The 24,095-nt window shown below is 41.9% G+C and overlaps 1 protein-coding gene across 6 annotated transcripts in view; it reads right to left on the bottom strand.

Annotated features, from left to right (window-relative positions):
- The window catches only part of CDH11 (cadherin 11), a 148,033-nt gene that overhangs the window by 12,314 nt on the left and 111,624 nt on the right, over positions 1 to 24,095 (bottom strand). For 4 of the 6 annotated variants that reach the window (XM_025426345.3, XM_025426346.3, XM_035715985.2 and 1 more), the window contains 6 exons: positions 23,516 to 23,683; positions 18,782 to 18,969; positions 12,603 to 12,856; positions 6,381 to 6,517; positions 5,555 to 5,688; positions 5,206 to 5,323 (listed from right to left, as the gene is read on the bottom strand). In XM_025426345.3, coding sequence (XP_025282130.1) covers positions 5,206 to 5,323; positions 5,555 to 5,688; positions 6,381 to 6,517; positions 12,603 to 12,856; positions 18,782 to 18,969; positions 23,516 to 23,683 — 999 coding nt within the window. Of the gene's footprint in view, positions 1 to 5,205; positions 5,324 to 5,554; positions 5,689 to 6,380; positions 6,518 to 8,237; positions 8,373 to 12,602; positions 12,857 to 18,781; positions 18,970 to 23,515; positions 23,684 to 24,095 lie in introns of those variants that run through there. The other 2 variants (XM_025426349.3, XM_049110767.1) reach the window with 2 other exon arrangements.

Raw genomic sequence — 24,095 nt, 5'->3', positions numbered from 1 at the left:
AAAGTCAGATCACACTTCTGGATGGAAAGAATATTTACAAAAATCCTCAGGAAGAGAAAATACATTTATAGTATGGTACTGGTTTTATCTAAAAAAAAAATTCCATGTGTAAGGGGACTCATGCCATTCAAAAATCTGCTTTGTTCAAGGGCCAACTGTACCATGTAATATAGATAACAATAAAGATACTGCTGTGAAGCAGGTGGGAATGACCCATTGTTTCTTTTTTTTTTTTTTTAATTTTTATTTATTTATGATAGTCACAGAGAGAGAGAGAGAGGCAGAGACACAGGCAGAGGGAGAAGCAGGCTCCATGCACCGGGAGCCCGACGTGGGATTCGATCCCAGGTCTCCGGGATCGCGCCCTGGGCCAAAGGCAGGCGCCAAACCGCTGCGCCACCCAGGGATCCCGACCCATTGTTTCTTAAATGATATTTAGCTAATGGCCAACAAATGGGAGCTACACAATTATTTCACATGGACAAATGGTTGAAACGGAAAACAGGATGTGTAAGAAAGAAAAAAAAATAGGTGAATATTGACATCAATTTTGGATGAGGAAAGCTTTGCTAAAGATAATATTAAACAGAGAAAAACTGGTACTCAAAGTACAAGGTCTATAATTATGAACACAGCACAATTAGAATCGAAAGGGCATTGCACCCCTGAGAAATTCTATGTAGTAGGTATGACAGGTCCAAGGTCAATAACATCCAAAGATGGAGAGACTTTACAAGTCAATTGCAAATTGATGAATATACAATTTAAAAATGGACAAAGATCATGAATAGCCAATTTACAAAAGAAAAAGAAAAGAAATGATCAATACTTATTTTTAAAGATCCTAGGTTTACTAATAATGAAAGTCATTGACATTATGGAATGTGATTATATTTCACTTCTCAATTTGCCAATGATTTTAAAGGAGTAATAATATCTAAGGTTGGCTTGAATGTGAGGAAATGAGTCCCGGACCTATTTTACTTATGGTATTATAAATATTTCTGGTAGTATACATATTTCTGATGGGCACTTAACTATCAAAGGCTTTGGATCCAATAATTCAACTCTAGAAATTTATCCAAAAATCCTAATTAGATATTTGACAAAAGAGCGTGCAAATAATGTACCTACACCATGGTCAACTGAGATCAGACACCTTTACAATAGAAGTTAGGAAGATATTCAGAAGAGAATGTTGATGTAAGCATACTGATGCCGGTAAATGTGTTTCACATATTATTAGCTGGGAAAAAATGGACATGGATCTCATGATTGCCTTTTATAAAGCTCATATATATGTGCATGCCAAAAAAAAAAAAAGTCTGGACAGAAATGAAAACGAGCAATGATTATTTCTGATTAGTCTTTTACCAAGTTATTATTTATAAAAGTATTTCTGCTTGTTTGTATTTTCTAACTTTCCTACAAAGAATATATGCTAATTATATAGTGCAAGAAAATCATGAAGTTCTTTGCAAATATAGATTATTACAATTATCGTGGCTGTGATTTAAATTGAACCTGAAGTACAGTGTGTCCGTCCCATTTCCCCTGGAACCTTAGATTGCATTGAACTTCAGATGTTTCCTCTTCTGATGATTATTATTTAACTATAAGGCAAACAAAGATTTTTTTTTTAAAGAATTAACTAGAAAAGACATGAGCTTTATATTAATTGTGTAGAGTGTATACCTGATGGAACCCTCCAAGTACCCAAGCTTGTTCCTTATTTCACTGATAAGCAGTGTGGCCTTGGGCAAGTCTTTGAAGCTCCTGATGTCTCATACTCCTTTATCCAGGAGGTGGGGATGAAAGTATCCATGCCTAATCCCACGAGGAACTAAGCGGATTTGAGGAATTAAGTGAAACAATGGCCATGATAAAGTTTTATAAATTAATGAAGAGCTAGCTAGATGGGAAGGGTTTTTCTCAACATTTTTTTCTTTGCACTTTTCTCATCCATTACAGATTTCTTGTGTTTTTAGAGATGCCATAAGTCTGATATTTTCAAAGTAAATGCATCTCAAAACCAGGGCAGGTCAGCTCTTCTTCATCTGCCCGAACAGCATCATTTGTGATATTAACAGCCCAAGATGGACTTAAATGTTGAAGAGTCATCCAGTGTTCTACTCACCGGCTCCCTGCTGAGTCATCTGTGAAGCTTGGCTACAGAACGGAGTAAGGGAAAAATGAAATAAAAAACTTGGGTGTATTCAGATGGCTTCCCTCGTATTTCTAAAGACGTGTAATGCTTATGGTGAGTTTAGGCAAACACAATCCTGATTATTTACATGGCATAATGGAAGTAAACACTCAAGGAGAAAGAAACCTGATGCTTTTACTCAGCGTGATATAAACCATTATCTCATGTTTTCTATGGAAAACAGTCTCAGCCAAGAAATTTGGTAACTCAGTAGGCTATTAATAGGATGTGGAATGTGATTACTCCTTTTGGATTACTTCAATATGTAATTACTTCTAGGAGCTAGCAGAAAGAGACTCTATTAAATGATAATTATAGGACTGTATTTGCTTTAAGGTTTTGTAATAGCTCTAAACATGGGAGTTTTCATTAACTGTTTGCCATAGTTAATAAAGTCATTTTTCTTAAAAAGTAGCAATTCCCTGCAAAAGTGGTAGCTCTGCATAGGATTAGACTCTTACAGGGAAGAGCAGGGGAGACAGATTGTGTACTGGGCTGGCTCATCCATGGTAACAGAAGCTCTTTGAAAATATCGAGGGCTTTCCTGAGGTGTCGTGACAAAGTAAAATACTTCTAACTCCCCAGAGAATAATATGCTTTAGTATAATGTTTTCAGATGGTTAACAGCAGCTAAATATTATTGTACATATAAAAACAAGGAAGACAAGGCAGGTGATGGAGGCGACGTTGGTACAGTGAGAGAAACCTAGAAACACCTGCTGTGTCCGGAGGTGTCCAGCCATAAAACAGGAATGTTGCTGGGCATACGATCCAGGAGTTAGACCGCAAATGTAAGTTGGGGATTATAAGAAAACACAGAGATGAGTCTGACCATAAATATTTGAGTAAAAAGATCATAAAAGAGGGAGTGACAGACGGTGCATGTGAGAACAGCGGAGTTTTCCAGAGTCAATCACCTTACTATTGATAAAACTAAATGTATGCTGAAATATTTTGCTAAGAAGTAACTTCTTCGTCATAAAACTGGCAAACGCTTAGGCTTATGTCAGTGTAGCAATATATCAATCCGGGATGGGATCCCAAAATAGTTTGAAAATTAAGAAAAATCCAAGAGTGGAGGCAGAGATTCTCGTCCTCCACTCCGAAGTGTACCACATCTTAGAAAGCACTATGAAAACACCGTATGCTACCTTCTTCAGGTTAGCTCAGGAAACACTTATTAAATGGCCACTACATGCCAGGGCCTCCCTGCTTTGGAGAAACGTTTCTTTATGAAAGGAAATTCCTATATTACACACACGCACCACTAGTGCTACTCCTCCTCCTCTATCTCAGGGCTGTGCAGAGTTATCTCTCAAAGGTGCTTGAGGCACTCACAGGTGCCCATCAACCAAAGCCAAGAAGTAAAAGACAAAACCCTAGATGAACTATAAAATTAAAGCACTTTACGTACTATTTCTATTTCAAAATGATAGGAATTATTTACTAAGTGAAGGGCAGGTTGTTTCATAGGGTTGCTTGAAAACACAGGTCTCTCGTGCCACTACCTTCACACCCAGGCTCTCAAGAGCATATCCACTGCGAAGAGCAAGGCATCTGCAGAGAAAAATCTGTCATGGCACCTAGGACATTTTATCCTACAGTCTCCTTTGATATGTGCTTGATTTAAAAAGGCCATCATTAAATGTTCAAATCAGCTTCAGAACTAATAATAAAGTATGTTAGATCATATCCCCTCAAATCCAAGCAGCGTGGGGAACTCCTGGGCTTTAATAATCAACCGCGTAGGGCCAGTGGTTACGTTAGGGCTGTAGCCTCTAGCCTCTGAGAGCCTGGATTTATTTATTTATTTATTTATTTATTTATTTATTTATTTGAGAGCCTGGATTTAAAGCCTCGGTCTGACTCCTATGTGGCTGATTGACTCTGAACAAGTTACCTGATGATTCTGTGCCCCATCTTCCTCATCTTCAAATGGGAAGGATAATAACCACCCTGACCTACAGTGTGCCAAGAGAATGAAATCAGAGACTGGGGGAAGGGTCTGGGCCTGGTGTCTGGAGCGTAGCTGCTGGGATTTATAATACTGATGATAGTGATGACAGTGATGGGGAAGCGACAGTACATATTAGGTTAACTTGAGCTCCTCGAAGCCTGATCTCAGTCACTGGGAAAGCAATCAATCCATAACCCAGCGCAAAGCGAATGTGTGGCTACCGAAAGCGTATGTAGTGAGGACGACCACCTTTTATTCTTATGTCAAATGATGGCATTTGTCTCCCCGTTATCCACAGACCTGCCTTGTCACAGGCTCATAGGAACAGCCGCAGACCAAAATAGCCTGGCCAGAAGTCAAGAAACTTATTTTTTGGTCCTGGCTTGCTCCCAGCTTTGTCAAGGGACTCTATCAGCTTGGTCCTATTCAACAAGAACAACTACTTCGAACGATTTGTAAGTCTAGAACCTCTCGGATGAAATGAGAAGCAGGAGTGACATCAGATTTCGCCCTATTTCTGGTGGCCAAATAATGCTTTGTTCACACCCTTCAGGCAATAATTCTGCAACCACCTTTAGGTTTCAAGCTCTGTACCCAACCACACGGCATTAAAACCGGGCTTGGAAGGGAAGGCCAGCTGAAAGACTACATTGCCTTACAAAGTTGAACTAATCTCTTTTAATGCTTTACTTGATATCAATATTCATAGAGCCATGCTTCCCCCCAAGGGTTTATCAACCTCTTAAAAAAAAGATAAATGAAGTTGTTTGCATATTGACCCCGTAAGCTTCCCCACATGGTTTCCCCATTGCTTCATGAATATCAAAGCCAACAAAAAGAGTAAAATAAAATTAGAATCACTTATTCATATGCACCAAGTGAGCCCACACGGCTCAAAATAAAGGTGGCATTATTATTTCTTGTTTGTTCTTCAACAGAGAGGCATTATTAAGATTAGGGAAAACACTTGTGCTCTGCAATATAAAAGCCATTCATTCGCCCGTTTCTACTTCTCTGAATGCATAGGAACCTTGGTACGAACCTCTGTTGTCTCTGACTGTGAAATTTGGATTGTGAATGATTTCAGGGGGTAGACTGAAGATAAATCTTGGTCCATTGGCTGTGTCATCCTTGTCATCTGCACTAATTGTGACAATTGGCTGAAAGAGAAAGGTGGCCCATAAATAAATCATGCTGACATTGGCACATCATTTATTCAAAACTTCCTGGCCAGCTAAGAAGGCTGGGTTTAACAAGAGGACATAGTTACATTAAAGTAGGGCTCTGAAAGCCTCTTGGGCAGTGGGAAGTATCTCTAGATGAAGCTCTCAAGACTAAACTCTGCTTCCAAATGCCCTGTTTGCAGCCAGGGAAGGAGAAAGCATCATTACCTGGTTAGAAAGTGGCTTGGTCTGATCACTCTCACAGATGAAGCCTTCATAAGGGGCAGCAAACTTGGGAGCGTTATCATTGACATCAAGGACCCTGATGGCCACCGGGACTTTGGCTTCCTGATGCCTATTGTCTGAAAGAAGAGAATTCAGATAGTAAATACAAGCCCTCTGTGACATTCGAGTGTGTGATCGAGTTTGAGAACCGCTGGTCTTTAGGTAAACAAGCACCCCCAAATCTTGGCTCTAACGGTTCTACTACTCTGGGTTTAAACGATACTGTGTGGAGGGATAAAGTGGGGGATCCTTCAGTGATGGCTGTGAGCTTCAAGCTGCTGAGGGCTATCAGCTCCCTTGCCAAGACTACTCCCCAGGTCGGCAAAAAAAAAAAAAAAAAAAAAAAGAAAGAAAGAAAGAAAGAAAGAAAGAAAGAAAGAAAGAAAATATCTCTGTGTGTTTCTATGTCTTCTTCGATTGATGACCAAGAATAAATTTTAAAGTTTGAAAAAATATGCTTAAGACTAAAAAATATATACTATCTCAGCTGTCTGCCATTTTCCAAAATATCTATAGAGTCTGATGGAATAAAATTTGGGAAGATAGAACCAAAACCCTTAGGGGAGGGACTCCTGGGTGGCTCAGCGGTTGGGCACCTGCCCCTGGCTCAGGGTCCTGGGATAGAGTCTCACGTTGGGCTCCCTTCGAGGAATCTGCTTCTCCTTCTGCCTGTGTCTCTGCCCACCTCCCCCGTCTCTCTCTGTGTCTCTCTTGAATAAATAAATAAATCTTAAAAAAAAACAACAACAGCCCTTAGGAGAATACTTACGGATTTCTGCTGCAAAAACGGATATGTTGAGCCAGGCGGTTTCCTCTCTGTCCAAAGGTTTCGTGGTTTTAATAAAACCGTCTTCTGGATTAATAGTGAAAAACCTGTCGAGGTCAGTATGACGATCGATTGAATACCTAAGCAGAATGCAAATGAGGCAATTAGACAGAGACATTTTGAGCAGCTTAATATTTGAATATTTTCTCCATGCTATGTTTAAAACAAGTTTTTCAATGAATTGCTTGAACTAGGTTTCCTTTTTAATCAAATTTACTTTTTAAACTTCCTACATGAATCTTTTATAGAAACTATTTTGCCACATTGGGATTCTTTATTCAGTACAATGAATGAAAGAGCTGTTTAGCATATATTTGATTGAGAAGCATAATGACATGTTGCATATTTCTTCATATTTACTACAATCACCCACCATTTGAATATTTATGAAACTGCCTTTGGGAAGTGGGATTGCCTTGCTCCCAAACTACTCAGAAAGTCACAAATGTATCAAACCTTTATCAGATTTTTGCATATTAAATATCAAATAGTTTCAAGTTTATCTAAACTTATCATCAAGGATCATTTATGGTCCTAAAAAATCAGTTTTCTCCTTATTTAAAGAAAAATGCCAACTCTATTTAGAATGGATTTGTTTAGTTTATTTATTTGGTTTTAGGGATTCCCAGGTAGCTTGGTTCTGAATTCCACCGTGAAATACGCAAAGCAGGCTTGGTGATTATTTGTAGAACAAACTCCCCACACTACCATGATGGGCTGTGCCTAATAGCATGGCTGGAAGGTTTCAGCTACTCCTGCCCACTAGAAAATTTGCTTTTTTTCTAACAAAAGACAAAATAATTTCCAGAATATTACTGGACTGTGTTTATGCCAAAGTGTAGGAGGGCGAAGGGACAAGAAGGGCCTATATTGAGGTGTAGTACTTGCCCAGGACACCAGAGTTCTAAGTACTGGAGGGCTGACTTTAAGAAGTCTGTTGAATTCCAAAGCCCCTTTCCTTTGCATTCTGTCATCCTACCTCCAAAATGAAGAGAAAAGGTGATTGGGTTAACTCTGGGAGTCATCCTGGGCTTCATAACTGGGTGGCTTACTGCTCTTGGAGGGCTAAGCAGCACTTTCCTAAAGTTCACAGAATACATAAGTCTGAAGGCGTTCATCAAGGGTAATAAAACCCAAAATACGTTAAAGGTGACAAAGGCCATGGATGGCATAGAATGTACCCTCTTCAATGCACAAATGATGGGATTTGCTAATGGCCAATCATCTAGTTTCTGGGGAAGCCAACACTAGAATCCAGATCTTCCAATTCTAGATCATGTTTCCAGAGGGGTCCCCCACATGGAGCAGCACTTCACAGGATAAAAGACAAGAGCTCATCCTTTGAAGCTCCCTGCGGGGATGGAATGATGAATCCCCTGCCCCCGTCAGGAAACTGAAGATAAACCATTTACACCTCCCAAATGTCGGGAGAGGCTCAGTTAACACTGCCTTCCGCAGATAGCTCTCTGTGAAAAGGAGGCAAAAATAAGAGACTGTCTCTTTCCCCTGCCACCAGGGAGTTAACTATCTAGTTGACAAGACAAGACACACTCATGGGGAGAGAGATAATTAACAATTCAAAGTGTTATTCTCTAGAAACAAAGGGCGTGCATGCATTTTGAGTTTGTAAAGTCCTAGATGCAAGTTTATGCTCCAGCACTTGTAAGCCCCGTGATAGTGGAAAAGCCTCTTAAGTGCTTTGAATCTCAGCCTCCTTATCTTTTAAACTGGAATATTAGTGTACCTAACTTTTGGCTTATCAGTAGGAATTACAGGAAATTACACATTAAGATATATAACCTAGTGCCTCGCATACTGTAAACAGTGCGACAGAGAGTTGTTCTTCTTGTTGCTGCTGTCACACTGTGTGGATGGATCATGGCAGCTCTCAAATGTCAGTCTACAGAGTATGACCTGCATCCCGCCACCAGCGAAAAATCATAGAAGGTTTTCGATTAGAGGAACAAAGAAATGGAATCGGACTATTGCAATGATTAATACAGTAGGAGGGACAAGATGGTCTAAGCAAGAGAGAGTGGAGGAAAGCCAGAGAAATGGTTAGGATCTGAATGAGGCGACGGGTACCGGAGGGGGGATAGGAGAGAGAGAGAGGGGATGCAAGGCTGTGTGGCGAAGAGAGCACCAGTGGGACGCAGTTGATATTGGGGAGGCTGGGGGAGTCCTGGAGAGTTCCTCGGCTGGGTGTCAGAAAAGGAGACATTGAGAAACACAAAAACAAAACCAGCTTAGCAAGCAGAAGAGGTTAGACTCCCCTGGCGACATGCTGCCGTGCTCGGAGAGTAACAAGCCAGGCCTACCTCGGGTTTCACAGATTCAAGGTGAAGTAGGTAGGATGTACTTTTTTTAAAAAAGTGTGTCACGATAAATATGAGCTCAAAAATAAGTCTAAATGAATGAATGAGCCAGTAAAGGAGAAAGCAAGTGTGAAAATTCACAGCAGACCGCAGAATAGGTACAGAGTAGAATTAGGGAGAAAGATCAGCCCTGAGGCAGAAAATAAATCTGGAGCATTAATTCAATCATGCGATGGGTAGGAATGCTGTAGATGAGGGGACGGAGAGAGAGAAAGGTGCAAGTCAGAAGGACGTGTCTCAGGGACTCCCCACGGTCAGGCCAGGGATCTGGTGAAGACCCCAGCGTGGTCCTGTCCGACGCACGAACAGATTATTGCCAAGGTAGCTAAGAAGAGAGATACCTCCAAAAGCCAAGAGTGAACAGAAGTGTGTTGAACGCTACAGAATCTGAGAAGAAAGATCTGCAGAATTTCCGCAAGCTAAGAGTCTGGTTGACACTGTCATGTCCTACCCAGGTGTCCGAGGGCATGAATTCCTATACAGGTGAAGATCAACAATCAGGGAATTAGGTAGTGAGGACAGGAGGGCAGGAGGCAGACTGCGTAAGAAGCTTTCAATGCTCTGTAATTTGTTTGGGGAACAGAGACGGAGCGGGTAAGGGGGGTGGTGTTCAAGAGCCATTCTGAGCATCTTTGGATAATTATAGACACAGAAATTGCCGACACACACAGAACAGCTACCAGTGAAAACATGACCCAAATAACCAATCGCAGATGCGGATCCTGGAGACATGAGGCACAGAGGAAATGAGCAGTTGTTCCGAGAGTTTTTACGTCATCTCTCTTCCAGAACGTTGCTACGGCACCTCGATACTCTCAGGCCAAAGCTAACTCATTTAAAATCTACACCATGGCCGTTTTGGAGTCGTTTAAAGGTGTCGGTACACCACTCCTCAGTCATCATGCCACGTATCTTCCTGCCTAGAGAGAACACCACCCTCAAACCCTCTTGGGAACTCGGTTTGGTGGTAGCGGTTAGGGTAGAGCAAGAAACTCAGAATGGACTGAAGACAGATCTGGACTAAAGTCCAGCCCTCCAGATTCAACTGCCAGGCGCCTTTGAAGAATGCACCCCCCTCCCCCACCCCAGGCTCAGTACTTCCAGTTCCATCCTAAAGCAGTCATGGCTTCAAAGGGTGTCTGAGGATTAATTTAAATAACATAGACAACACCTTGTCTGGGGCTAAGCAGATGCCCACTAGAGGCCAATTCTCTTCCTTTCTCCCCAAAGAGAGACAACGTTCAAGGGTTGAAAGGCAACTAACAACCTTCTCATTCAGGCCTTCCTCCTGCGTTTCCTTTGGTGTCAACAGAAAAACTCCACTGTTCTTGGCAAACATTTTTTCATGCTCAGATTTGTCTACTCTTTTCCCCAGCTCTACCGAGGTATGATTGACAGATAATAAAAAGTCTATATATAATGTGTGCAATAGGGTGTTTTGATATAAATATTCTTTGTGTAATGATTACCGTGGTCAAGCTGATTAATAGGTTCATCGCCTCTCACGGTTATCATTTCCTGTGTGTGTGGTGAGAACACTTAAGATGGACCGTCTTAGCAAATTGCAAGTATACAATACATTTTTAAATAGGATTATCAGGCTGTACATTAGATCTCATTTTATGGAACTTACTCATTTTATGAATGAAAGTCATACCCAAAGACCAATATCTCCTCATGTTTCCACCCCTTAGTGGCAATTACCTTGGCAACCACCATTCTGCTTTCTGTTTCTCAAAGTTCGAATTTTTAAGATTCCACACTTAAGTAGTATCATGCTATGTTTGTCTTTCTGTGTGTCTGATGTATTTCTTTTAGCAGAATGACTTCCAAATTCATCCAAATCATCATAAATGATAGGATTCCCTTGTCCTTTTAAAGCCTAATTTATATATATATATATATATATATATATATATATATATATATATATAATATATATACACACACACACGTACACACACATATATATCACATCTTCTTGATCCATTTATCCACTGATGGAGACTTAGGTTGTTTCCATGTCTTGGCTATTGAGACTAATGCAGCAGTGAACAAGGAGTGCAGGTTTCTCTTCAAGATAGAGCCATTATGAAAAACGGGAGAGCAGTTCCTTAAAATGCAGCTGGTGGCTGAACTGTTCCTGTGGCTGTAGCTTATCTACCCTGGAACCAGACAGACCGTCCTAGGCCCTTTTTGAGTGTGCCGGGGACAACACATAGGGAGTCACCGAGATTTTGTGTGGTGAGCGCTGTGAGGTGGAAGCTGCATCAGATCCATCGGTAGTGTGTCTTGGAAAAATTTCTAGAAAAGGTGACACCCAAGGGGTGGTGGGAAAATGAGTGTCATGTGCAAGTGTGAAAGAAGGGGGAGCAGGGCTCCCAAGCGGAGGAGGAACATGCAAAGGTCAGGAATCAGGAGAGAGTAGGTGAGGCTTCAAAGAATAGGAAGTGGAGCAGGTTAGCTGCAGCTCGGAGTCTGAGGCTAGAGGAAAATAGACCAAAAAGGGAAGAGATGAGCAGCGCACAGCAGGAATCAGGGTGGAGAGGCTTCGAGAGCCTTATACTAAATAAGAGAGTTGGGATTATTCTGGAGGGAGCTGCAAGGGGGAATGACTTGATCACTGATAACGGAAGTCTGAAGTCTCACATGATGTTTGGAAGTAGAGTTAAAAATGCTCAGTCTGGCTATAGGACAAGAGAAAGGTGGGGGAGAAACACCAGAAGGAGGCAGAGGAAGAAGTCCAGGCGAGAAAGGAATCAGTGTGGGGCGCCTGCGGGGCTCAGTCCCTTAAGCCTCTGACTCTTGATTTGGGTTCAGGTCGTGATCTCCGGGTTGTGAGACCGAGCCCTGAGTCGGGCTCCATGCTCAGCACAGAGTCTGCTTGTCCCTCTCCCTCTGCTCCTCCCCTGCTCTCTCTCTTACTCTTTCTCAAATAAATAAATAAAATCTTAAAAAAAAAAAGGCATCAGTGGAAGGGCCACGGACAAATAAACCCCTGCTAGACTCCAAGGCAGGTGCAGGTGTCAGTTAGCCGCGCACTTCTGGCCCCATCCCCATCCTCGGCGTCCTTCTCCGGCTGTCTTCCTCCCTTTCTCCTCTCCCTCCTCTTCCTCAGTGCCTCAGGTGTGGGGGCGCAGGGTTCTGAACCACTTTTCTAGCTAGCTTTATTAAGTCACAAAGATACATTCACAATCGTGAAAGCAGCCTACAATTGTACGGCCCTTTGTTATCTCTTCAAAGTGCTCAGCTGCCATCGGATAGACAGAGCGAGTCTCCTAGCTCCCTGTTCCCTGGCTGTGTCGTCCTGGCCGAGTCACGTTGCACCCCCCCCCACCCCAGACACCATTTCCCCTCAATTGACATGACAATAATTCCTATAAAATAAAGTTGAAAGGATACATTAGATCATGCGTCTAACGCAAGTAATAGGGTCCCTGGAGCCTAGAAGGGTGTTCAATACATTGTAATCATGATGACTACCTCAGGTCCTTACTCCTGCCTCCCCACAGTTCCCTGAGGCAGGCCCCACTGAGAGTGGCATCACCTAGTACACACGGGCCAGTCTGCGGTGGACAGAAAGTAGGTGGGCTGGACAAGCCTATCCAAAAAGTTAGTGGCAGAGAGCAAGGAAAACCCAGGTCTTCTAAAGCTTAGTCTCGTGTACACTGCCTTGATCCTGATCGTCTTGGGCCCTTTCTGAAACCGAAGGATGTGCTTCCCTCAGGGCTTTCCTAAAACCTCTTGCCTCTAAGATTCCTCATCCAGGCATTTACATAAATGCCTGTACCTTATGGGGCTGTTGGCAGCATCAGGGTCTTTGGCATGCACTCTCCCAACCACAGTGCCAGCGGCTGCATTTTCTTGGACTTCATGGATGTAACTCGGAGCCAAGAACATGGGGGGCTCATCAGCGTCTTCCACTGCAATCTTCACCGTCACAGTGTCCTTGAAAGGCCCGTTGCTGATGAACTTCGGGTCAATGTGCACGTTGGCCGCCTCTACCTTCAAGCTGTATGCTCTTTTGGTTTCAAAATCTACGGGCTGACAAGAGAGAAGAGAAGATTGACAACCAATTCCTTGAAAGAGTCGTGAGGAGAAAGACCGGATTGTTTTACAGGGCAGAGTGAATAGCTCCTCAAAGGGAGAAAATCGGGGTCTATTCAATATCCAATTACCTGAGCCATTCGGTCAGAAAATCAGACAAATCAATTGCTGAAATGTGGACTGTGCTCCGTGGGTAATTCAGGAGCACAACAGACACGGAAGGATCACATCATCGAAAATGAACTTCATTCTATAATAACAACACTAAGGCTGTCCAGATCACTCCCTAAAATCATCCAAGGCGAGGAATTAAAACACTACAAAAGTAACCGTTGTGGCCCATTCTGTAAACTACCAAAAATCTCGGTAATAAAAACACCCACTGAATTTCAGCACAAGTATGTCTTGTTAAGGGACTGTTCTCGTTCACACGCGCACACACACACACACACACACAGTTGGCTTAATCATGTTGACAGCCTAATTTTTGGTTTTCTGACCATGCAGCGTTTCCCAAAGTCTGGGACCCTTACCAACATGGCCCTTAAGATGACTTCAGGGACGTTATGGGTGATTTTGGTGGATGGATTTGTTGAATGACATTAACTTACTTATGAAGTTACTTATTGACACTCGTATTCCTTTTCTAATCCTTCCGTTACCAAACACACCAAGGATACCTCAATATACCTCAGGATAGTGCTAGTTTTTAACACATATGATGTTTCCTAATCTCCTTTTGAGAGACTGTGATACGAATGTCTCGCTAGAATGTAATGACGTCATGCTGTTTTGTTTGCATCCACCTCTAGGTTACCCTCCATTTATGGCAAGTGATAAAGGCCACTGAGAATAAGGCTTCCCTGTTAAAAGAATGCACATATGTTTAAAAGAAGCCCACTTAAAGAATAAAAATATCAACAGTAGAGATTTTATGCAGATTCAAAAAGAAATTGAGGAGTTAGTATTTGAATGACTGGAGTTATTGAGAAATTGATGGGAAACACTCCGTGTTTCTGAATGAGCGAATCAATCAGCAAAAGGTGAAAAGTACAGCTGTGGCAGAGAAACAAGCCCTGATGCCTAGGAAACAGAACTTTCTAATTAGCACTCTGGATGATGCTGAACTACCAAATGTTTGGAAAGAGTTGGGTCTTTTAAGGTTAGCATCTGCCTGCCATGCTGTTGTCAACCGCCTGGCAAACGCTTATTGTGAATGGGCATATAATCATAGGGTTTAGTCCTGACCTAATTCTACAAAGCTCAAAATTCAGGATGATTCCAGTTTTGGGGAGGAGAAACACATTCAAAGTTTTTCCATCATCTTCCCAATCCTATCACCCCAGATTCAGGGAACACTGCTCTTCCTGAAGGAAAATCAGACCCTGGTGATCCACCCTTCTGGAACTCAACAGCTTCTTTGTCCTTCTCTGGGTTACTGAGCAGCAGAAAGGAATGTTTATGGATGGGCTACAGGTATGAGATTGCTGCGATTTGTCAAAAATCTCTGCCATTATTACACAAAATAGAGAACTGCAATATTAGAGTTCTGAGACCAGGTAAGGAGAAGCATTCTAACCTCAGGTAAGCCTGTTGATGCTCTCAACCTCCATTTAGGCAAACGGCTTGGGGCTCAGAGTCCAGAGCCATGGCCCCAATGGACAGCACTGTTCACGTTGAGGCTAGTATAGTCACCCTGCGGTCTGCCCAATACTTTTCAGATTCTAAGCAAAAATCCCCAAATCCTTGCAAACATTTTTCTGGAATGCCCTTTCCTACTTTAGTGAGACCTGACTAAGTCTTCAGGTGGTCAGCGCAATCCTCATCGCTTGTGAAGTCAACTTCCCTGAGCCGCCTTTCTGCAGTCCCTCGTTCTCACCCCTGCTGGGGGTGGTGGGTGGAGGGCATCCCAAAGGATCCTGTTGAGTCTTGTTGATCTTTGCTTCCCCACTCCCCAAGATTGACTGTAACAAGTGAGCATCTACACTAATTATTTTGACTTAATGGGGAGCAGGGCTGATGGATGAATAACCTTTACACATTTGCCTAAATTTATACCTTGACTCCTTCCAAAAAAAAAAATTTAAGGTAGTTTCCCCTGTGAACATTTATATCCATGTTATGAGTAGTTGAAATAAAGCTAAATGAGGCAACACACTACGTAAACCATAAAAATCTTAATACCCCTTAGTTTACTAATCCCACCTCTGAGATTTCTCCCTGAGGGATTAATTCAATAGAAAACCAAAACAAACAATATTCAAAAATGCATGGTGTTTGTCAGACATAATAAAGGGTTATATCTAACCAGGGAAAACATACCCACAAAACACCAAACCCAACTGTGAGATTTTATTAAAGAAATAATGGTCCATCAATAGGATGGGATGTTATGTAGTCATTGAAAATGATTATGTGTATTATATAACAGCATGTAAAATGTTTGTGATGTGACATTAAGTTAATAAATCAGATCACTCTATGATTGCGACCGTGTCAAATGTTATGTATCCACATGTATATACGTGTGGACAAACAGTATAAAAAATACTCAGACATAAAACTAGTGATATTAAAATAGTGGATATTTAAAATGTCTTCTAATGCTGCGCTCACACTGCTTTACAGGGACTTTATTTGGTTGAAAGTAAATAGCTGAGAAACTGCGCCAGGATCTCGGGGCCCTAAACAGGAGCCCACTTGATCAAGGACGTTGCAATGAACAGATTGGATTTTCCTCCCCAAGTCCACGGAGCCATCGACATGTTTCATTTTCATTTCACACTGGTTCTTTGGCTAACCACACAGAGCCTGTCTGAATATCCTGAGGGCAGGTTCTCTCTTATGCACCATTACACCTCTGACACTTACTGTGTCTGACACGGAGTCAATACTCAAGAAATATTTATTGCTTCCTCAGCTATTTGATACATGAATGACTCTACTTCCTAGATATCTCTTAAACTCCTCACCCTAATCTCTTCTGCCTTCTTCAGTTCTCGGTAATTTCTCCCTTGGATTCCAACAACAGTGTTTCAACGGGTCCCACGGTATCCATCTCAAACTCAAGACTGAATTTATTCAGGTTTCTTCAATGTAGCCTTCAATGTATACCAGCCCTACAGGAGCTCTTTTTTTTTTTTTTTCTCTTCTTACCTATTTTGGAAATTCCTACTTCTCTAGGAGTAAATTCTTACTCGTATAAGAAGTTATTCATAACCCATATTCATAGATTTTATCACACTCGGTTCTCAACTGGGGAGTGATTTTGCTCTCCGTCACCCCGGGGATATGAGGCAATGTCTAGAGCTATTTTTAAATCATCACAACAGGTGGGGTGCAGTAGTATGTGTGCTTCCGTCTAGCAAGGAGAGGCCAGGGAGGACGCTCAACTTCCTGCAATGCACAGAACAGCCCAGGATGACCAAGAATCATCTGTCCTAAAATGTTAATAGCACCCAGGCTGAGAAAACCTGCTCTATTTTAATTGTCTTTTCACTTAACTGTTCTCTTCAACTGTGACCTCCCGATAGCCCGGACTCTGTCTCAACTTAGGACGTCCAGCCTCTCACAAGAGGCCTGATGACAAAGGATAAGAACTCAATAACTCTCAATAGAAAAATGGCTGACTGAAGAAATGAGTAAAAATACTATATTAAAGAATATTTTAAGAGAAAAATGTGTCTATGATCTCTCTTTAATCTCATATTATTAAACCACATATAATGACTTCCATAGGCTCCATCATTTTAAACTATTGAATTCACCCCTCAAAAATTATTTTCTTTCCTGGTGGACATTTAGAACTTTGTGCTACAAGTTGAAGCAAATGTCCTCTTCCTAAGGAAATAACATCTTACAGTGTGCTAAACCTAAACTTCAGTGCTTTATAGAAGATTATTCCTTTGCCTGGAATAAACACACTGAATTGGGGGGGAAATGTGCAAATTAATCATATGCAGAGAGCTCATTTGCAATGTGTGAGTTCCATGGGGTGATTTAAATGTTTCAGGATATTAGAGACATAGTAAGTGTTTACACCCTGCATACATTGAAATCAGGTGACAACCTTAGCATAACCAACTACCCAATTACTTGAACAAGCGAAGGGTGGGAGGCAGGAATTGCCGATGTCAGTGCTCATATGTCAGTGTCATACAGAAGGGATAGTAATATTAATTAACAAGGTAAGTTGACAGCTCTATGCTAACACACTCAGCTACCTTTCTAGAGGAAAACCAGAGGGCATGATTACCATAGCCCTTTGTGGCTGATGATCAGACTGCCCTGGCCACTAATTCACTGTCACTAATGTTGACTTTTCCAAGTAGCCCAAGTTCACCTCAACTTCCATATTCTTTTATGAAAGAGTCATCTCCTACGTTCTCTCTGTTTTGCGTCCCACAGTGTATCTCCCAAACCCAACAATGTCTGCAAGTATCGCAAAAAGTCAGCTTCCTAGAGCACATCTCTCCCTGCTTCCCTAACTAAAAGATTCCTCCCAGGATATTTCTCGACCCTACTCCTGCCTGCTCTCCAGCTACCAGCCTCTTTATTGATTCTTCAAATTAATTTTTTATCGGTGTTACAGTCCAATCTTTCCCATCACACCAAGGAGCTTAATATTCATGCTACAAAACCAAGTTGAAAATGAATGCTTGATTAAAACCAAGGTAATCCCATCATCCAATTCAGATTTAATGCTCCACACACTTTGATGATGGAGAGGTGTTGATTTCTCAAGTGGTAAATCAGGGGGGAAAACCATTTTAGAAAATACTGTAACTGTTTCTTCACTTGAAAGTGAATCTTATGTGGCTTCCTTCATAATCCTTTTCTGGCCCAGCTGCTTCCAAAATGTCTTGAGTAGTAAGTTGAATGCCTTAGGTTTGAATTTCACATCCATGGGCTGCTAGCCACGTGACTATGACGAGATCAAATTATTTCATCTGTCTGAACCTCAATCTCCTCATAATTAAATTGAGGTACCATTGTCCATTGGGATAATACTATCTACCTTATATAATTTTTCTGAAAAATAAATGTTTGTAAGATGTTCAGACTTCATTTAGTCTATATTTAGTATATTATATTTTATAAAAGATTTTATTTATTTATTCATGAGATACACAGAAAGAGAGAGAGAGAGAGGCAGGGACACAGACAGAGGGAGAAGCAGGCTCCATGCAGGGAGCCAGACGTGGGACTCGATCCTGGATCCTGGGATCACGCCCTGGGCCGAAGGCAAACGCTCAACCAGCGAGCCACCCAGGCGTCCCTAGCTTATATTTAGCTTGAGTAAATTTTAGATTTTTTTTTTTTAAAGGACAAATAGTAACTCCTCTTTGCTGTGAGTTAATTCCAAGATACAGTTTTTAAGGGCATTTCAGCTGACTCTGGGGGTCTGGGGGGAGGTTCACTACTGCTGATTCACGGGCTCAATCTTGAAAGAGAATCAAGCAGAGGACTGGCTCAAGTTTCACAGAGGGCCCAGCAATGCAGTGGCCCTTAGAGACTTCAGATGGGAGACATTCTGAACAGCCAGTATGAACCGAGTTAGCTTGGCAGAGCCAAAGAAGGAACCCCTTACATGCTCAGGGCTATTTCTTCAAAATCTAGATTTATCTAGCTATCTACCCTTCCAGGTAAAAACTGTGCCAAATCACAGAAAAACCAACAAGCAGTCAGCTGGCATTCCCAGCCCCCCTTTGCTAGCCCTCCCTAGTAGGAGGGAGGGGATGCAGTAACAGAAGGGGACGCAGTCCTGTTATGTCCCCAGAGCTGGGAGTGGAACTGTGAGGTCAAGTCAGGCCCCAGTTGTCCATATTCTCATTTCTCAGCCTCCCAGCGTGTGTTCCCCACAGGTCACCTTGGCTGGGCTGGCCAGCCTGCTCACACACCTGCTTCCTCACCCTAACTCACCTTTTTCAGTTTGACCACGCCCTCCTGTGTCTCATAGTCCGTCGTGATCTCAAACAATTCCATACCGTCTCCATCAACAATATTGTATGTGACTAAGCCATTTTCTCCAATGTCTGGGTCTTTTGCCTTTACTCTTCCTACTTCTTCCCCGGGGACAGCCGCTTCTGACACAGACATCTGGTACACGCCTAGGAGAAGAAGACATCTATTTTTATTTCCCTTTTTATTTGGCAGCTGTAAGATTTTAGATTTCATTGAATCCCAATAAATTTCTCAAAGGGTTTGAAATTGAACTCTCTATTGATTGAAAACATGAAAGAAGTGAATGGATGGGAAGGAAGATCCCACATGGCCTGCTTGTCAAAGAAATGTGTTCTACAGAGGATGATGAAACAGTATCAGGGTCCAGGGTGATGTGGTGGGGTCACCTGCCACATGTGAGAAAGGAAAACAATTCTCAGTTACATTTCCCAACAGGAAGTGATGGAGGACCACGTACGTCTTTATACATTCAAAGAGCAAAGACATCTTTTCATGTCTTCTGAGTGGTCCACCAGTTAATTCCAAGGCACTGCCAGATACCCAGGAAAACAACCTTCTCTTTAAAAAACTTCCACAGCCCCATATTTTTTAAACGTCAAATGCAAATTTTATCCTTCAAAGTCTGACTCTTCTAACTCTATATATGACTCTCCTCTTAGATCACCTCTTTCACTGTTTGGTCAATAAGCACTGCCTTATTGGGAAAGCTTTCCCACAGTGTGGTCTATCCCTATATATTTATTTAACATTTATTGGGAACCTAATAAGTGCCAGGTGCTGCTCTAGCCCCTGGTGACTCAGTGGTAAATAAAACCATCAAGTTTCTTCTCTTACTGAGGCAAACTGAAGAGAGAGAGAGAGAGAGAGAGAAAGCAAATGTAGACCTACTATGATGTCATTGCCAGGAAGAAGACAAATAAAGTAGGGTAAGTGGTAGAGGGTAACGAGACTGTGTGACTGTACGTTTGTGTACAATGGTTTGCGAGGGGGATGGTGCGTGCCTGAATGCACGTCTGGGTGTGCGTGAGTGTGCGGTTTTGTGGTACACACATGCGTGCATGAGTGTTAGTGTGTATATGCATGTGTGTGTGAGTGTGTACACTTGTGTTAAATATGTCCACGTGAGAAGAAGAAAGAGAGAGAATCGAGATTGATTTGACATTGTTTGGTCCTTCAGAGAAGACATCCCTCGGAAGAAGGCATCCGAACTCCCTTGAAGGGAGTTAGCAATCAATCCTGTGAATCTCTGGATATAAAAATTACAAAGTGAAAGACAAATGGCAAAAATCCCAAAGTGGGCACATACGGAAGACATACAGAAGCAAGAAGTCAAGTGTGGCTGGAGCTTTCTGTAAGAGGTGAGGGCACATGGGTAGGCTGGGACCCATCTGTGTAAAAAGGCCATTGCAGGAGAGGGAAAGACGTCAGGTTTTGTTTAAACTTGGTGGAAGCCCCTAGAAGGTTTTCAGTAGAGAAGCCAGAGAGATGATCTTATCTGCATTTTCACATTTCAAAAATATGATGTGTGAAATAATATAGAGAAACATGGGCTGGAAACCTTGTCTCTACCACTTCCCAGCTGAGTGGTTTTGGACGAGTTACTTAAACTCTTCTAAGTTTTAGGTTCCCTGCCATGGATTTTATCAGTTCTAATATTCTGTCTATATTTATCTATATTATGTGGCTTCGAATGCTTTCAGGTTGACCCATGTTGAACCTAATCACACCATAATCTGCATATTCAAGGACAACTGGAGGTATAGTCTTCGTAGATAAGCCTCTGTAGACAATTACCAATTTACACGAAGCTTTACAGAAACCTATTCTGAGCTGGTTTTCTCCAAATCTCATCAGAGTTCGTGCAATGACCGCAGTGTCTGCACCGAAGCCATGTAACTTTATTATATGACCGCGTGTGAGCCAGGGCACGAATGGCTGCCTGCTAACAGTCCTGTTTGCTTTCTCCTTCTACACACCAAACAATTTTGCAGTGTGGATAAGGGAGCGTGAAGTCTGTTAGAATGCTCTCTGAGCCCTAAGATTCCTGGAGGTGATGAACCCTGTGCCTGGCCAGGCGAAGCGATCTCTCTTCCCCTCTCCTTGGGCCCCACGAGAACTGCTTCTTGCCTTGTAATCCTACCTCAGTATCTCCTTTGTGCAGATCGTTGTCTTTGGATTCCTCTGAAAGACCGTGGTGCCTTCCTGGGGCCATATTGTTTGCCTGCCTTGTTCCCACGTTTGCAAAAAGTGCCATCTCTCGGACAATAAACCCCCAGGTTCCACCAGCTACTCTCCTAATCTAGTGACGAATCCTCCGCGTACGAGCAGCACCGGCAACGCTACAATCACACTGTACCACTGTCTATATCTACATGGCCATAAACAGATTTATGTTCAAGTTCTGAATTTCCTATATTTTTAAAAAAAATTTTGATTAAGTCTTCAATTTTGATTCCACTGTAGTTAATGTGCAGTGTTATATTAGTTTCAAGTGTACAATATAGCGATTCAACAGTTCATACATCACTCGGTGCTCATCAGGACAAGTGCCTTCCTTAATCCCCATCAGCTATTTCACCCATCCGCCCCACCCATCTCCCTTCTGGTAACCATCAGTTTGGTCTCTATAGTTGAATCTGTTTCTTGGTTTTGTTTGATTCTTTTTTTTTAAAGATTTTATCTATTCATTCACAAGAGACAGAGACAGAGAGAAAGAGAGAGAGAGGAGAGAGAGAGAGAGAGAGAGAGAGGCAGAGACACAGGCCAAGGGAGAAGCAGGCTCCATGCAGGGAGCCTGACGTGGGACTCGATCCCGGGTCTCCAGGATCACGCCCTGGGCTGCAGATGGCGCTAAATGCTGAGCCACCAGGCTGCCCCACATTTTCCTAATCCATTCATCTATCGATGGACACTTGGGCTGCTTCCATAATTTGGTTATTGTCATAGGAATGCTGCTATAAAGACAAAAGTGCATGCATCCCTTTGAATTACTGTTTTTGTATTTTAGGGGTAAATGCCCAGTAATGTGATTACTGGATTGTAAGGTAGTTCTATTTTTAACTTTTTTGAGGAACCTCCATACCATTCTCCACAGTGGTTGCGTTAGTTTTCATTCCCACCAACAGTGCAAGAGGGTTCCCCTCTCTCTGCATCTCCACCAATACCTCTTACTTCTTGTGTTTTTGATTTTAGACATTCTGACAGGTGTAAGGTGGTATTTCTTTGTGGCTTTGATTTGCACTTCCCCAATGGTAAGTGATGTTGAGCATCTTTTCCTGTGTCTATTGGCCATCTGTATGTATTCTGTTTCTGTCTTTTGCCTATTTTTAACTGGATTATTTTTTGCTTTTTGGGTTACTTTGCTACATTCTTTGCGCAACTTACTACACCTTTCACGGAACCCAATTTTATCTGTAAAATGTAGGCTCTTGTAGAGATACTCAATAGTAGTTACTATTCATTATATGATAGTAGTTGTAATTATGATGATTACTAATCTTTTTTTAAGATTTTATTTATTTATTCATGAGAGACAGAGAGAGAGAGAGGCAGAGACACAGGCAGAGGGAGAAGCAGGCTCCATGCAGGGAGCCCGACCTGGGACTCAATCCTAGGACTCCAGGATCAGGCCCTGGGCTGAACGCAGCACTAAACCTGAGCTACCCGGGCTGCCTGATGATTACTAATCTTACAAAATCATTTCTTCTTTTATTTCCCTCAGCAATCCTAACAATTTTGTAGGAGGACCACAATCCCCTAGATAATAATACTGTTGTTGAGAACTTATGCCAAATATCATAAGATTTCATAGTAGTCTACTTAGTTCTAACGACACCCTATTAATTAAGACCCCTGGAAGACTGTATTCTCCAAAAATGGCCAAAGCCATATCTCCCATCCCACAAGCTTTTCCTTCAACATGACTTCGACAGTCATTCCATTGAAAAATGAGGTCCTCTAGGACTCACTTAAGTTTGAGTAGTCTTATGACCACAGTGGAAATGATGTCATATCATTTCTGTAGTTAGGTCACAAGAGACAATACAGTCTCTGCTTGATATCCTTGGGGCTCTCACTTTCAGAACCTATCCAAGCCATTCCTTGGTGACCCCCACATGGAGAGAAACCAATAACCAATGCCAATGCATCAGCCATGTCACTGAGCATTCTTTGAAATGGATCCTCCAGCCTCAGTCAAGCCATCCTCACTTGATGCTATGGAAAAAAGGCAAGGGGTCTCCTCCAAGTTTTGCCCAAATTACAGACTTGTGACAAAAATAAATAATTATTATTGTTTTATACAAAGGTTTTGGGCAGTCTATTTTAAAGCAATAGATAAGTTACTCAGGTACTACTACCTCCAGATTAGAAATGAGAACATTGAGATAGAGAGGGATTACTTAATTGCTAGATTGCATAGCAAGTATCTAGTGAAATACCTAACAAAATAGATTTTCTGTATCTAGGATCACAGAATTTTTTTTATCTCTTTTTTAACTTACTACTTTTATTCCATTTTCACTTTTTTATGTGGCTGTTGTATTGTTTTTTTTTTTTTCATTTTTTTGCATGAATGATAAAGAGACTCCATTCTTCTAGATTTCTTCTTGAAAGCTGAGTAAAGCAGGAATGGGTCAGAGAAGGGCTGGCTGTGGCACCATTAAAATGTGAAAGCCAAGCCCACCTACTTACTCTGCGGAAACTTTGGTGGGTTGTCATTGACATCAGTCAGTGTGATCGTCACTTTGGTTGTCCCTGAGAGGCCACCCATGTGTCCACCCATGTCCTTGGCCTGGATCACCACGTGGTACTCCTCCTTGGCTTCCCTGTCCATGTTGGGAAGGGCTGTCCTGATGATACCTGGACAGGTGAGTGGGAAATATCACATCATTGATGAAATATCATTGATAACAACATTAAAACAACAAAAAAAAGTTCTAGGCATTGGGGAAGCAAAGAGGAATAAAACAGAACCTGCCCTCACACAAGAGTCACTTCAACATGATACTTATAATTAAGAATAGCCATACTTAAGAGCACCATATAGATAGATGTCTTTCTCAGCAAATTGTCATAATTATTAATATAGCATTACAATTTTATGTGCTTTATATGTTGCATTGTAAATGCAAGTAATAACCTCACTATTCTCAGACATAACACTTGAGGTTCCTAAAGGCTGAAATATTTGAGGGCCAGTTGCATGGATACCCATGACTAGACTCATGCTTTTGAAATGCCAGCAGAATCTTTTGAAAGTCTATCCCAGCAC

Source organism: Canis lupus, chromosome 5, assembly GCF_003254725.2.
Source record: "Canis lupus dingo isolate Sandy chromosome 5, ASM325472v2, whole genome shotgun sequence".
NCBI classification, from domain to species: Eukaryota; Metazoa; Chordata; class Mammalia; order Carnivora; family Canidae; genus Canis; species Canis lupus.
This window is presented reverse-complemented; position numbering and strand designations above follow the sequence as displayed.